This window comes from Haplochromis burtoni, unplaced genomic scaffold (genome assembly GCF_018398535.1).
Source record: "Haplochromis burtoni strain Fernald_Lab_line unplaced genomic scaffold, NCSU_Asbu1 Contig_74, whole genome shotgun sequence".
Classification (NCBI taxonomy): domain Eukaryota; kingdom Metazoa; phylum Chordata; class Actinopteri; order Cichliformes; family Cichlidae; genus Haplochromis; species Haplochromis burtoni.
This window is the reverse complement of record NW_024582435.1, coordinates 149,660-164,984: the sequence shown is the minus strand read 5'-3', so window position 1 is coordinate 164,984 and position 15,325 is coordinate 149,660. Positions and strand designations below refer to the sequence as shown.

At 39.7% G+C, this 15,325-nt stretch overlaps 1 protein-coding gene across 2 annotated transcripts in view; it reads left to right on the top strand.

Annotated features, from left to right (window-relative positions):
- The window catches only part of ramp1 (receptor activity modifying protein 1), a 60,607-nt gene that overhangs the window by 22,272 nt on the left and 23,010 nt on the right, over positions 1-15,325 (top strand). Inside the window, exon 2 of one of the 2 annotated variants that reach the window (XM_005925948.3) lies at positions 14,730-14,868. In XM_005925948.3, coding sequence (XP_005926010.1) covers positions 14,730-14,868 — 139 coding nt within the window. The remainder of the gene's footprint in view (positions 1-14,729; positions 14,869-15,325) is intronic. The other variant, XM_005925949.3, reaches the window with a different exon arrangement.

Genomic DNA, 15,325 nt, shown 5'->3' with positions numbered 1-15,325 from the left:
TGTGTGTGTGTGTGTGTGTGTGTGTGTGTGTGTGTGTGTGTGTGTGTGTGTGTGTGTGTGTGTGTGTGTGTTTATCACCTTTCTCTCTAAAGTCATTCTGATGTGTTGTATAATTGCATTCATCCACTACAAGCCTGCTCTCTTTTGTTTGTTGGCTGTTAAATGCTTTCTGCCTCTCGGTGCTTCCTTTTGTGTCTCTTTCTCTTGACAGCCTCTCTAAATCACTCCACAGTACACACACGCGCGCGCACACACATGCACACTGTGTAGATTCAGCCACACCGAGCTTTCAATCAAAAACCCAAACTATAATCTATTCTTTAACCTGTAACTCAAAGGGGCTTCATTTTTGAGTTTTTTCAGTCACATCAGTGTCTGCTGTCAACGTTTCCTCTCGAGCGCATCAGAGGCAGTCTTCGCTCTCGCTCATACTCAGTGGCACGATTCCTCCCGAGGCTCAAAACACCGATTAACACTCCTGATTCTCCTCTTACTCGCTCTGAGACCTTGGTCATTATAAACATGTCCTTGTGTGGCTGCTTGTTGCTCATCAGCCGCGGCCACTGCTTCAATGAAAATAAACAAGCAAACCGGAGCTTTAATACATTTCATAAATATATTCAACTATGACTCATTATATGCTCATTAGTTTCACTGACAAAACAGATTGTTCATCTCAAAGTTTTTACAATCATTGTGAGCTTATGTGCATATATTTCCCAGCATGCTCTGCAGTGAGGTTACAATGTTGCAGTGTTTTTGCAGTTTTTTCCCCTTAAATTCAGTTCAGTTTCTTTGCAATGTGTCAGAGATATGTAACTGCAGCACCAGTGGTATCATATTTGATGTTATCAGTGTGATCTGTCAGCCCTGAACCCTTTATATGTTACTGTTCGTTTAAGATAAGTAAACTGTGAGTAATAAAATGCACAGAATACAAAATGTAGCAAAAATGATATGAATTCAAACTCAATTTCCCCAAATTCCACTCATTTTAAAGCCACCTCTTACAGGATGCTTTAAAATGATCGCCACACTCCTCATGCACTGCTGCACTGTGTATAACTGCTCTGGTAAATAGAAGTCGATCCAAGGAAGAAGAATATGTCTTTATTCTTATGTCTTCCTGTTATCTGCCCTTTGTTTTTTGTAGATAATGTGTTACTGTAGCATTCATCCGCTCATCCGATTGTTGTGTGCCGTTTTTCATTAATGTAGAGTATTTATTGTGCGCTATTACCGAAGAGGCCCGGCCAGTCTGAGCAGCCCTTTATCTGTGATGAAAGCCCGGCTCACTGTAATGACTAGCTGGTGACAAATGGAACTCAAGTTGACAGAGCTAAATGTGATGGGCAAATGCACACACACACACACACACACACACACACACACACACACACACACACAAGGACACGCACGCCTTTTAAATAATTGCAACACTGCAAGGTGTGCATGAAGGTGTCAGCCTGACACCTGGCAGAGCACTCAGCCAGCTGTCGGCATTACATCGATTACACCAAGAATGTGTTTAAAACTGTGTGGGGATGGATACCTAACCCCAATAGTTTCCCACTTACTAACCCTTTGTAACAGAGTGTGTTGAAGCTGGCAGCGTGAAAGAAGAACTGATATATTTCCTTACAGCAAGTGTAAGTCCAGAGTGGATACCACGAGAAATGAACCAGCAGGTCACAGAGCCTGTCTAAAGGACCAGGCAGGAGCTATCTGGTAGTTTTAAAGCACCTTTTTACATCTGTGGATGCTAATCACACATTTCAACATCAAAATGAAAGAAGAAAATGATCATAGGCAAAGAAGTCAGATGTAGGCCTGATTGCAGACTGTGAACATGCTCTAACAAGACTGTTAAAATCCATAAAAGCAGAAGATGCAAAATCAATAAGCATTTCATGGAAGCAGCGTACAAGGCCTGCTCTGATAGAGGGATATGAACCAATTTCTCCCTCCATCTCTCTGAGTGTGTGCGTGTGTGTACACGCATTAGTGTTTATTAAACACCTGACTACTTTAAATGCAATCAAAGCGGTTCTTACATGGGATAGATAACAATCCCTGAAGTCTAATCCCCGTGATAAAAATCTCATTAGCCTTCACAAATCGTGTTGTTATGAGGGAAACCATGCAGTTATTTATCACCGTGCCTTGTTGCCTGGCCTGTTGCTGGGCATTTAATATGGTTTGATAAATCTATGGGGGACTATTATTTACAGTGAGGGAGCATAAATACAAATAAATCTCATTTATTGACCACTTTTCATGATGTTCAAAACAGTGATGCAGAGAGCTTAGCCTGAATCCACTTCATTATATCGGCGCTCATATGAACCACAAATCCATATAGATCTCCAGGCAGGGGTTATCTAATCACATTAATCACATCGAGTGTAACGATAACAAGCACATTTTTCTGATTATTTTCATTTATTTATTACTGCTAGTTTTCCCCTGTTTCTGCCGTATTATTACATCCGAAAAGAACACCAATAAAATATTCAGGCGACGTGTTTGAGCTGTTTATTTTTATTCTGACAGTAAGTTCGGGGTAGGGTCCTGTTAGCTCTCTACACAGAGTAGTGACTGAGAAGCACAAGCACGCTGTGTTTTACTGGAGCTGGAGGCTGAGTGTGATGCTTAACAGTAACAGATCTTCAGTGATTTCCTGTTTCTTTTGCAGAAAAATAGTTTAAATATGAATATGGAAATGGACAATGGTCATTTATATTCTTTTCTTTGTCATAAATGTTCTGTTTTCCTATGCTCAGCTAACTGGTTTGCTACATATCGTCCATGCTCGTGGCGTCAGTTTTCTTATCTAAATTCAAACGTTCAGGTTTAATGTCGTATCTAAATGTTGGATTAATACTATAAGAAGAACTTTAACAACCATAAAAATGCATAAAATAAAGTAATGATGTACCAACTGATGCAAAATAATAAGTAGAACCAGTCGTAAAATTCTTAAATTATCCTCAAACTTAACAATAGAGTAGAAACAAAAAAGCACTTCAGCCTCTTTAGGTTAAAAACCCAGAGCCTTTATTAAACCCCTAAATTGAAAGCACTCATGAAAAGCTGTAATTGTTTGATGTGAAAATTGAAAGCACTTTGTACAAAGCCACTTTTGTAGCCTTTGTGTGTGTGAGTGTGTAGGAGGGTGTGGGAGTGGGTGAGATTGTGTGTATGCATCTATTTTTCTGATTCTTCAGCTCTTTTTTTTTCTTTGCTGCTGTGGCAGCTTCAAGCGTTGATAATAACGATAAGAGTACCTGGGAGAGAAAGAGGGGCTTGTCGAGCTTCACGGTCATCTCAAGTCACTGCATTGTGAATGGGGTCGTGTGTACGTTGCGCTACGCTCGAGGTTTCTCTGAAGGAAATCGTTCCTCTGTTGTTCTCTCTGTCTCTCACTTCAATTATCTGAGAACTTTCCAGGATGTTAGTTCCTACCCTCGAGGTCTCCAGCTGTCTGATTAGGACAGAGAGGTGGAGGAAAGGACTAATTTGTGTGTACGCGAGTGTGAGTGACAGGGCTAGAGGCGAGGCCGTAACAAGATGTAATGACGGCGGCTGATGTATCGCTACCGGCGTTCCTTTCTGCTAATTCGTCACATACTTCACGCACTGCTCACCAGAAAACAAGCAAGCAGCGATGACTCACTTCATCCAGCTCATTTGTATCCAGCTGTGGTAAACAGCCAATTTTATACATGTAAGTACTCCGCTGGCTTTGTCGCCCTATTGTGTGGTCTCAAAAAGCACTCGCTGATCAGCTGTCGAACATAAAGTGGTAGGTGAAATTACACACCTCGTAGCACATAAGCGCACAACCTTCAGGGTTGGCATTTTGAATTTTCACATCACTGTGGCCAACGTGTGGAAAATTGCTTTCATATTTCATTGTTGCTCTCTGAGACCTATAATTTATATCACAGGAATACAGTAATGAAACTGTGGACTCCACAAGTCATTGGTTCTGTATAACATATTATCAAGTAGATCATTTCTGTATTTCTGTTGTAGAGGTGAGATAAGTAAGTTTAGCTGAGGGACTTCTTAGTTGTATATATAATTTCATACGATGTATCACATATTCATTTAATGGAAATATGAAAGCTTGGTAAAGCTATAGATGGGCTGCCATTAATACAACAACATCACACCACCCATACGATGCTTTATCTGTCACACACACTGCTAATTTACTGACTTTCACTTGATTTGAGTGTCACTTCTAATCTGGGAAGGGGATTTTTTTTCCCCCCACAAGTTTGGCCTGTGGGAACATGTTTGTTTGTCTTTGGGGGGGTTTATGTACATGTTCATAAACTGGCCTACTTCTGTTCAACTATCTGTATTTCAGGCAAAGTAAAAAAAAAAAACCAAGAAGTGGAGGAGAAATAATTTCTGCTTCAGTGCAAACATATTGCAGATTGCTCCAGATTTTCAAAGGTATAGTTGTGATGAGGTCAGTAACTAACTGAGAGACATAGAGACTAAAACAAACAAAACAAAACCAGATATTTAGTGGCATCTATTTCAAACTTTGCAAAACATCAAAGTTTGTAATTTTTGCTTTTCTAATCAGTGATGTCACAGTCATCTTTTAATACCCAATCACTGTTGACTAAATAGGTTTTGGGTTTTTTTTTTTCGGTTACTTATCATTTACCCGTGTATGCATGACTTCCATGTCCAAATACAGCAGGGCTCACATGTTTTTACATGATTCTTAATTAAATAAGCTGGTTGTTTTTAAAATATGTGCATGTCAGAACATGGGCCATAAAACAACTAATTAGCGACGTGTGAGACGTCTCTGTGGGATTTTAGCCTCTCAGCAAACATTCTTTTCACCGTCCACATACAGAGACCTGCATTCAAAGCTGTTAAAAACTGGCTTCTGATTTTAATATTACTTTTCCATTTGCTGTATCCTTGTGGTTCTGGTCATGTTTCTGCCTGCAGAAAAGGGAACACGCATTGATTTTTCTTAGAAGTTTACTGAACTGTGCTACCAGAAACATTCTCTAAACTTTCCTAGTGAGAACAAAGGCACAGGAGCCGCTGAATGTGTGTACATTTATAAAAATATGTATAAAACCTGGTTAACTTTATAAAATCTAAATTGAGCCGTCAGATAGGTGGGAAGAGAAACAGGCTTCTGTTTTCCTCTTATCCTCCACTGCCCCCTGAACTGAGATGATTCATGAATATAATGTGCTTTAAAGTCAAAGAAGTGGGTGTTTTGTTATTAAGCTGGGTTATGAAGCAGCATTGGTCAAAACAAAAATTCTGAACAGAGGCCAAAGATAAAGACTTCCTTCTCCATGAATCATCGCTGAGAAAATGATGAAAATGAGACAGGAGGAAGCAGACAGGAGTGACAGAGAGAAGAATGCCCGTCCATTTGTGAACATCAGCTCTCGCGATCTAATTAGTCTTCAGGCTGTTGACAGCAAACATCTGGCTGCCTCTCTCATGCCTGTTTGTCACTTCCACACGGGAAGAAAACGGCTTCATCCGTGACTCAACTCTGTCCTCGAGGAATCTTTTGCAGAACATCTGCTATAGCCGGTGTATCAAGAGTCCATCATTCACAAAGTGCTTTAGCTGGACTTTAAACCACCTGTGTCCTTGTAGCTGTGCTCATCACGTCTGTCACTTAAAATATTGATGACTGCAAAGATAAAGTGACAGAGCTATCAAATATAGAGGTTCTTTGCACAGATTATTTGGAAGTAAAACCAAAATGCTGACCCTTATAGTAGCTTTGCATGGTTAACAGTTAAAAAATAAACATTATTTATCTTATACCAAGACTTTGTGCAGCTTTTCAGTTGATTCAGAGTCTGAAACAAGCTGGTTTAATCCATCCATTTGCTTCAACTTTCACAGTTGTGAAATTTCTTCTGCAGCCAAACTGGGGTTTGGTTCATTTTAAAAAAAAAAAATCCATAAATTCATAATTATTCTTGATTTCTTACACCCCAGGTTTACCTGCACTGTTCCTGTCAGCTGTAGTTTCTTATTTGCATCACAAACATGTGGGAACACTTACTAAAACTTGCAGAACAGCTGAGGGGGAACTGAGACTATGTCCACACTAGGCCGGATAGATTTGAAAACGGCGTTTTCGTCTGAAAACACTGCGCGTCCACACTAGTGCTTTTTTAGTCGCTTTCAGAGAGTTGTGCGTCCACATTGAAACAGCCAAAAACACTTACGTTCCAGTCCTGTGCATGCGTGAAACGCAAGAAGATTCGGCCTGCCTCATTTCCTTCTGCTGCTTATTTACTTTCCGGCTCTTTGAAACGTCGCTGCAGAATGTTGAGGAAAAGCAGCGAGTTTTTTAAATGGACTCACAATGAGGCGGAGTTGTTGCTGCAAGTAACACAAAAGTACAAAGTTGCAAAAGTGAGTGAGAATTAAATAATTTGAAGAAAAGCTCTCTGCAGCATGTGCAGACTGATATTAATCTTTAATAGGACTGTCAAACAAAACAACTGCTGTATAATGTCCTCCGCTATCTTTTTTTAATTGGTCACATGACTGCATCACATGATGCGTCATCATTTTAGAAAGTCTGCGTTTTCACTGTCCACGCTGCAACACAAACGCACCGTCTTCAAATGTATGCGTTTTCAAGAGCGTTTTCAAAACGCTGCGTTTTTCCTTGGGGAAAACGCCATCTCAGTGTGGACGAGAGGCCAAAACGGAGAGAAAACGATGCGTGTGGACGTAGCCTGAGACAAAGTTTCAGAAACATTAGCTCTAACAGGCTGATGATGACAGTCACATTATTACTGACAAATACACAGAGATACATAAGTAACTTTTAGTCTGTCACAAATAAAATTCACAGGATGGCGATAAGGTGAAGGAAGTATTGCGGGGCTAGTATTGTCTGCCTCCCACACTCACAGGCATGCTTTCCAATCACAGGAGATCAAATTGTCTGCTGCAGAGGCCACAGCTGAAACTTTTGAAAATGCCCCCAATCTGCTTCATCAAGCCATCATCAAGCATTGCACTGAATTTGCATTTTACTCCCAGGAGCTGCTTCCTCTGCCAAGCTCTGCTGCTGTGTGTACCACTGCCGGATGCTGCCGAGGAACATGTTAGTAATTCATGAGAAAACAATCTCTGACTTAACAAAATGCTACAGATTACATTTTTATTCATGCTTATTTGTCGTGGCTGGTGGTTCCTGGTGTTCATGGTTTCTAATGTGGTTTGTTATAAAACTATTTGCAAACTGTGTCTAAAACTAAAATGGGGTCATAGAGGATTCTGTGTAATGTTCTGGAAACATCTTGCACTGCAGGGAGATTTTTCACATCCCAGTGAAAAACTAGTCTTCCACTTTCACTCATTCATTAAATGTTTTAAAAAGGAAATTTTCCACAGCTTCAACATCTTTTACATTCTGGGAATGAGTCAGAGCAGAAAAATGAAATAAAAAAAGTCCAATTCCACAGACAACATGTTTTGAAGTGTGGCTTCATCTATATTTAGACATTTACTTCATCTGACTAGAATATCGTCATCTGCTCCTGCACTCCTCTTTCTGTGTTTGCTTTGAATGAAGGACCTGAATTTTTTACCGGTGTTCTGCTCTGTGTTAAACTATCTGCCTTAATGTTGCATTAATTTCCTGCTTGATTCTCACATATTGTTTCTGCGTAACTTCAAACACTGAAATATTTTGCAGTGTGATGGAACAACAGCAGATTGTGAACTGTGAAGCTAGACGTCAGGACCTGTGTGTTTGGGCATTCACTAACATTTCATATGTGAAAATTCACTGCTCTGAGGCAATCTGATGGTCAAAATCATAACTGTGAAGCACATAAACACAAACAGATACATTCTTTCAGCAGTCAGTTTGTGAGATGCAGCTCCTTTGTCTCGCTGCAAGGCTTGTTGTTAGTGTCTTTCTGAATTTAGTCACTTATTTATCTTGCATGATGATGAGCACGCAAAACAGATTATAAATAGATAGATAGTTCAATGCTATCTCTCTCGCACACATAATAAACAGAGCCTCCTGAAGCAGCATCAGATTCTTAGAGACAAAGAAAAAATAGTGGAGTGTTAAAGGTCAAAGACACTGGCATGCACATGGAAAACTATGCCATCTTCTTATGTATTAGTTACCCTTACTAATTAAGATCAACAGCATACTTGCACCTATAACAACATCCTTAATTCATGGGAAAAGACATTTCAGGCTGCTTCACTTTAAATAATCCCAACTCAGAAGAGACAAACTTTTCCCCTTAAACAAGAGGAATGATTGAAGGAAGTAATTACCTCCATCAAACAGGAGGAAATTACAGGAAGGAAGGGCAAGTCAACACGGTAAAGAAAAAACTTTTTTACAATCAGAAAATCAATTTCTAGAAATAAATTTGTCTCCAGCGTCTGCTTCTTGTCTGAGGATGGAGGATAAGGTGCAGATGTGAAAGGTGGCATTATTTTTAGTTGCAGCTCGAAATCAATACGTGGTCGCGGGAGAAAATGGGAAAATCTTCAGTCAATCACGACCTTTCCTTCAGATTCATCATGTTCTGCCTTTGCTCTGTGTGTCTGGAACATAAAATTGATTTGACAAGAAGAGGTACATGTTAGAGCAACAGGACAGGGCATCTCGTGTTAAAGAAAAAACTTTTTATCAAAGACACTTTGGGATATTTCAGTCCAACTATTTGTCAAGTTACCCAAGAAAAGATCAGGCAGATAAATGTTATTCCAAGTTGAGTTTGTTTTTCCATTGGACTGGAAGATAAATGTAGAGTTTCCACACGACCAGGAAATGCTGATATCTTCTGTTGCTACATTACCAACCACTCTGTTTCTGGTTGAAGACAACCTAATGGAAGGTTTTTGGCCACAGTGCTGCTGCCTCCCCAGGTCTCATACTGGCAGCAGTTCCTGTATTTAAATACCCGATAAATTAACTGGTAGAATGAAGCAAAACTGGGTCGAAAACGTGACAGGTCTACGCTGAAAATGAGTCTGCATGTGACAAATGTGCAATATGGCCCTTTTCTTACTGTGTGTGCAAATTTGGCTAGTAGTGGTCAAATAATACCTCATACTATACTTGTGATCCATACAGAATTGATTTAGTACACATCAGTATGTAATTTCTTGCTTCTCTTAGGCTTTCTCACAAATCAGTTAGCTGAGTTAGCCCACTCACTGTGGAATTTATCGTGTGAACATGGTCTTAGGGTCTTGCAACCACTACTGATTGCTGGATGTAAATTTAAACAGAGAGACCAACCAATTTATGCACTATGAGGCTTATTGTGCTCAGTATTTGCATACGCTTGCTTTCAGGTGAAGGTTTGAGGAGTGTGGAAACATACATTTTATGTAAGAGAAGGCTAAAAGGCTAACAACACCAATGCAGAAGCCCCTTAAAGCTGCATTCTCTGCAGGATACAACTCTACTGGTGCCAAATCACAAAAACAGTTGCCTCAAAACCCCCAAAATCAGACGAACCCCTATGAGCAAGCACTTGGCGACAGTGAGAAGGAAATTCTTCCTTTAAACAGGAAGAAACCTCCGGCAGAACCAGGCTCAGCGAGGGGCGGGGCCATCTGCCATCAGAGAAGAAAAGGAACATCATCTTTAGCTCACGAGTGTCCAGTTTGTCTCAGTTTCAAATTTCAGTGGCAGCTATGATGAAAACAATAACCAACCAATGGCTGATGTAACGGATCATTTTTTGTGTTGTAAATTAAAAATGATTTTCCCTTCTCCCTGCACAGACCTGATTCAACAATAACATCATCGAAAATCATCCTTTCATCCCTTCATATTTACTACAGACACTCAAACTCCCCATCACTTGGATGGGAATCATTTTGGGGCACTTACTCAAACTAGTTATCCTCAACAGGCACTTGTGTGGATTCACACCTCACTTTTGTTTAAACAATGAAGGCAGCCACTGTAAATGGTCACAGTTTTGCTTGTTGTGCCAGTTCCTCAGTGGAAATCAGCAGCAACCCCGTCCTCAGTACGGCATCATGAAGAATTATGTAGATGTTGGACAAGTGTGGAAAACACAATTTATGGCCAACGAAAGCATTCATCATTAATAACGGGAGTAGGGAGTAGAGCCACCTTTATTAATCATAGTGGAAAATAAGGGAGTCCAACATGTGGGAGTCAGGACTTTGGGATCCAGTGCATATTTGTGCTTAATCTATTTTTAACCATAACAAACTGGTTTTGTTTTATAAACCTAGCAATAACTCTGTGCAGAAAATACTGAAATGGTTGCATTCTGATGCTTGTGTTCTGTTCTGGTCAGTTTGAAGTGTTGGAATTACTGTCAGGATGTGATAGAGAAAAAAATATGGAAAAATCTCTATTTCTCTGTTTCAGCCTCCGTTTCTTTTCTCTACACCATTTCTGTCTCGCAAACATGTTCACTTGATCCTACTCTTTGATCACCATCTTTGAATCCGGTCGTGTGAGCCTTTTCATCCTCTTTCCTCACAGCGGGACTTTTAGTGTGAATGTACACAAGCTGTTTGCTCATATTTCCTCCACTTTGTACAGATTTGTTTTTAAACCATCCTCATGATGATACTGTGTAGTGCCCCAAAGTCCCTTTGCTCTGCACCAACAGACAAACACTGACACGTGTAGTTGTAATAAATGTCATGCGCGCAACCCACAGTTGCATTTTCCTTACAGCAGTATAAGATTTATTCCCAAGAGTATTGTTACAACAAAGAAGTAATCAACCAATCAATTGTCTTACTTTTTAAGTTTATTTGTAAACTTGCTCATTTTTGATAGAAAATAATTAAAGTCTCAAGTCTTAGTTTCTTCTGAAGAAGCTATTCTGTGGAATAGATCGCCTCTGTGTAAAGCATGTATTTACTGCCATTATCAGACCTTTTTACCTTGAAGGCTTTTAAAGATAAAAAGTCGTACAGGGGTTTCTTATTTATTTTCACTTCATATAATTCATGCAGATGATGAGCTAATATTATACTGGGAAAAAGACAGCCAGAAAGCATCCTACATCGTTACAGAGGCAGATGCTTACTAAATCATGTCAACCCAGCTCCTCCTGTGATGGAAGGAACTTGAAATAGTTGAAAAAATACATTTTTGTTCTGCCGTAGTAACATGGCTCAGGGGGTTGGGAAGCGTATCTGTAATTGGAAGGTCACCGGTTCGATCCCCGAGCTCTCTGTCCTGGTCGTTGTGTCCTTGGGCAAGACACTTTACCCTACCGCCTACTGGTGTTGGCCAGAGGGGCCGATGGCGCGATATGGCAGCCTCGCTTCTGCCAGTCTGCCCCAGGGCAGCTGTGGCTACAACTGTAGCTGCTTCCACCAGTGTGTGAATGCGAGAGTGAATGAATAGTGGCATTGAAAAGCGCTATATAAATCCAATCCATTATTATTTTGGGAAAGGCTCTGTTGCAACAGGCCTGTCACCGCTACACACAGCTCTAAAAGTCAAATAATCAAAGAATCTTAAAGTGGACCCTGAACTCGATGGGGATCCAGGGTAGCTGAATTAGCGAAGGTGTGATTTGTGAATACTGAGACGACTCGCAGCGCTGTTGTGACCAACCTTTAGACGCTCCAAAGAGAGTTTGTTAAGAGAACGCTGAGTCAAATGCTTCCCCAAAGATCTGCCACTTGAGGATATTCTGAGGACACACAATGTTCCTCTTTACAACACGTTCTGTGCAACTGGCCTGTTTGTTTGTGTGGGTTGCTGGGGGTTTGCATCATGCAGTGAATTCTCCTACAGAACAATCCTGATTTGTTGTGCTGCCATCAAGGTGTTTCTTTAAGATAAGCAACAAGGCTTGTGCTCATCTTCATGTTTTTTGTTCATTTTTGTGGCAGTGTTTGTTTGAGTGCTTTGAAAAAATGGAACTTATTCTCTTACAAATAAACCAGTTTCACTCCTGATGTTAGCAGACTACAACCAGTCACCAGTCTAAATCACCTGTGGGCTCTCCTTTGCATTAACTAGCACCGAAACAACAACCAGCTGCCCAAAAACATCAGGTGTTTAATTGTGATACTTTCTGGTATTTTAACAATAGATGTAAATTAAAGCTGTGACTTGACCTTAATATAGTTTCCATTTATTAATTTCAGATATTCTGAAGCACACAGCGATGTAAGATCAAAAAGTGTTTGCATATATCTCAAAATTCTATATTGTTGTTACTAATGAGTCCTAATAAGTACACTAAAATTCACAAAATGATTTGTCCACTTCACAAAACTCCTAGAAGACTCCAGAAGTAATAAGATTTCAGCAAGCTGCCAAAGGAGGGATTAATAGAGACGAATATAGAAGATTCACTGGGAAAAGGAAAACAGCTGAATAGAAATGAAGGCGGTTGTAATAAGAACGCAAAACAAGACGAAAGGTGATAAAAGGCTTAGGGAGTCAGTAAACGCTGGAGGGAAACAGGAAGAGGAAGAACGATGAAAAAGATTGATTTCTGTGTCATGATAATTCAGTATTTTCTTTTAGCAAAACACCGCCGTGGAATTTATTGTAGAAATATATATTGTTTTCTCTTTTTTAACAGTTAGTTGTGCAGTTTTGTGGGAGACCTTTTAATGTGGAAAATCTCCGTCCTGAGACATGACTTCATTGGTAGTGTCTACCTTTAAAAAAGAGACGTCTCTATATGCTGGTCAAAGTAGAAGGTTATCGTGTTTAAATTATGCATTTGTTATTTTCGGGGAGTGAGCACTAATAATTAGTATTATGAGTAATTATGAGTAAGATGTGCTTTAGAGTGATGTGAGTGTCACATACAAGTTGGAAGATCAGTAGAGAGTGTCAGAAAAAGAGATGGGCAGTAACGTGTTAAAAGTAATGCGTTTGAGTATCGAGTAAAGTAAGGGATTACTATTGCAAATAATTAGATTACTGTTACTCTCTCATAAGCACGCTGCGTTAGAAAACCGTGATGTTGTTTGTGAGAGTGTCTCATGACAATGACGTATGAGCGTGCAACGTCCATGGCAGCAAAAGACGTGTGTAGATCAACAATAGATAATATGGAGGAGTACGGATGTATGGAAGTACTGACATTACTACAAAAACATTAGTCCCCTGTTCACTCTGCGTGGGAAGAAAACTTCTTTCTACAATGGGACTCAGTGTTGCTGAGCCTTTGATTTTATTTTTTTTTGCTGTGTTTTACTTGCATCTGTTTGAAAGTTTGCTGGAAAATTTGCAGAATTTGCTTGATGCTTAAAGTTAAAAGATCAAAACTAATAAAACAAGTTTTGATTAAACCTTATATGATGGGTTATGCTGAAAAAATTTGAATTGGCCTGAAATGTCTTGAGGTTGTGTATCATGTTTTTAAAAAGCAACTAAGTAATAAAGTAACTAACTGCTTTTGAAAATAAGTAGTCAGTAAAGCAACGATAACTTTCTTTTAGAAGTAATCAGTAATAAGTAACTAATTACTATTACAACACTGGTCAGAAAGAGTTCAAGTTGTCAAGTTTATGACTGTGACGAAAAAAGAAAGCTGAAGCTGTCAGATATGTAAGAAGAACACCTTAAAAATATAATATTATAAATTAATGTAGTTATCAATTTATTGTCGGTTCTACATTTTTTACCTTTAATGGCCTTCATTGGTCGATACATAATTACTTTTACGCCCGAACTCTAAAGTCTGTTTTTAATTCCTAATACTTACATTCAACAAACCTTCCAGTTTTATTCGTCTCTGTTGTGACTGATAAAAAAATAACAAGCTGGGGCTTCAACGTTGCAACAAATTGAAACTCTTTTTTTTACTCTTGCATAACAAAAATTTACAAATCTGTGAAAATGCTGATACTTAACATCTCATTTGCATTTTCAGCCTAACGTTTCTGAAATGCAGCGTGTCACTGCAGGTGAGGTTTTATATTTGACCTTGTGACTCTTCACCCTGTTTGTTTCTGAGTAATTTGGCTGAATAATCTGAGCATTTACACCCACACGGGCAGGGAAATAAACAAAGGTTGAAAAGTTAACTAGTGAGGTGTAAAAGCACTGATACTCTGAATGCAGAGAAATTACCAATTTCCTTAAGCCCAGAGCTTTTATGTTGAGCTTACCACTGCTGCAGTCTTCTCGCATTATTCTTTTACGACATGTCGTTTTTAACCGATACTACTGTATCTTGAATGGGTGTTACCAAACATCTTTGCCATCACATACTTTCTTACCTGCGTTACATCATTTGTCACACAGTCCTTCTGTTAATATGTCAAAGTGTCCCTCTCAGCATCTGGAGCACTCTCCCTCATGTCCACCAAGAATTTACCGGAAACGTTGGTGTTCAGTTCGTCTCGTCTGTCTCTCATCTGTCTGTTTGTGGTTTTGGAGGTCTTGTACGGCAGTGATAAAGCTTACACTGTGTCAGCAGACTGTCATCTTCAACAGATGGGGAAATGGATCAGTTTGCATTGATCCACAAAAGGTGGCAGCAGTTACAGACGCTCTCTTGAGTGTTGCCCTCTGCCGTCATCCCGCTGCGGCCAGAGCTCTTTGCATTACACTTTTTAAAAGTTGGAAAAAGTTGTTAGCCCTGCACTGAATTATGCATTGTGCTGCGATCCAACTTACATTCAGCCCACTTTCCTTCATTATTCTAACGCCGTCCTTCCCTTTTCTTCCCTCCCCTTTCTCTCAGCAGCGTCTCAGTGTGTGTCAGCGCTGGGCTGCGGACCTCACTACGAATACGCTATTGAGGATTTCTGCCTGGGCAAGTTCAGACTGGACATGCAAGAGCTGGATCAGAGACACTGGTGTAACTGGGAGGACACAGTCGAGTGAGTGGGATAATCACAGTCTCATGCACACATGCACACAAAGAGAGAGAGAGAAGCAGCCAGACATGAATGAAATCTGTTTTATATTCACACTAACACGAACAGGACATGGTGACATTTTGGTGAGGCATTAAAAAGCAATTTCATCCTTTTTTTGTTAGGTTTTATCCACTTAGAGCAATAAAAATGCTTAAATTGTCACTGTGATGTCTTCCAAAAAGCCTTGGTTTCATTCTGTTATCACCACACAAAACACATGATTTTTTTTAATTAATAATCCTCCTGTGTTTTTTTTTTTTAATCGAAACAATAAGGCAGCGATACATCGTTACATAAAAAATCTGTATATTTGTTCATCCCTCACTTGAGCTGTTGCATTTTTTTCAGCTTTGGTTAGAGTCCAAAGGCTGATTATGTACTGAGTGAGAGACTACAGAGAAAGACAGTGAGTTGGAAA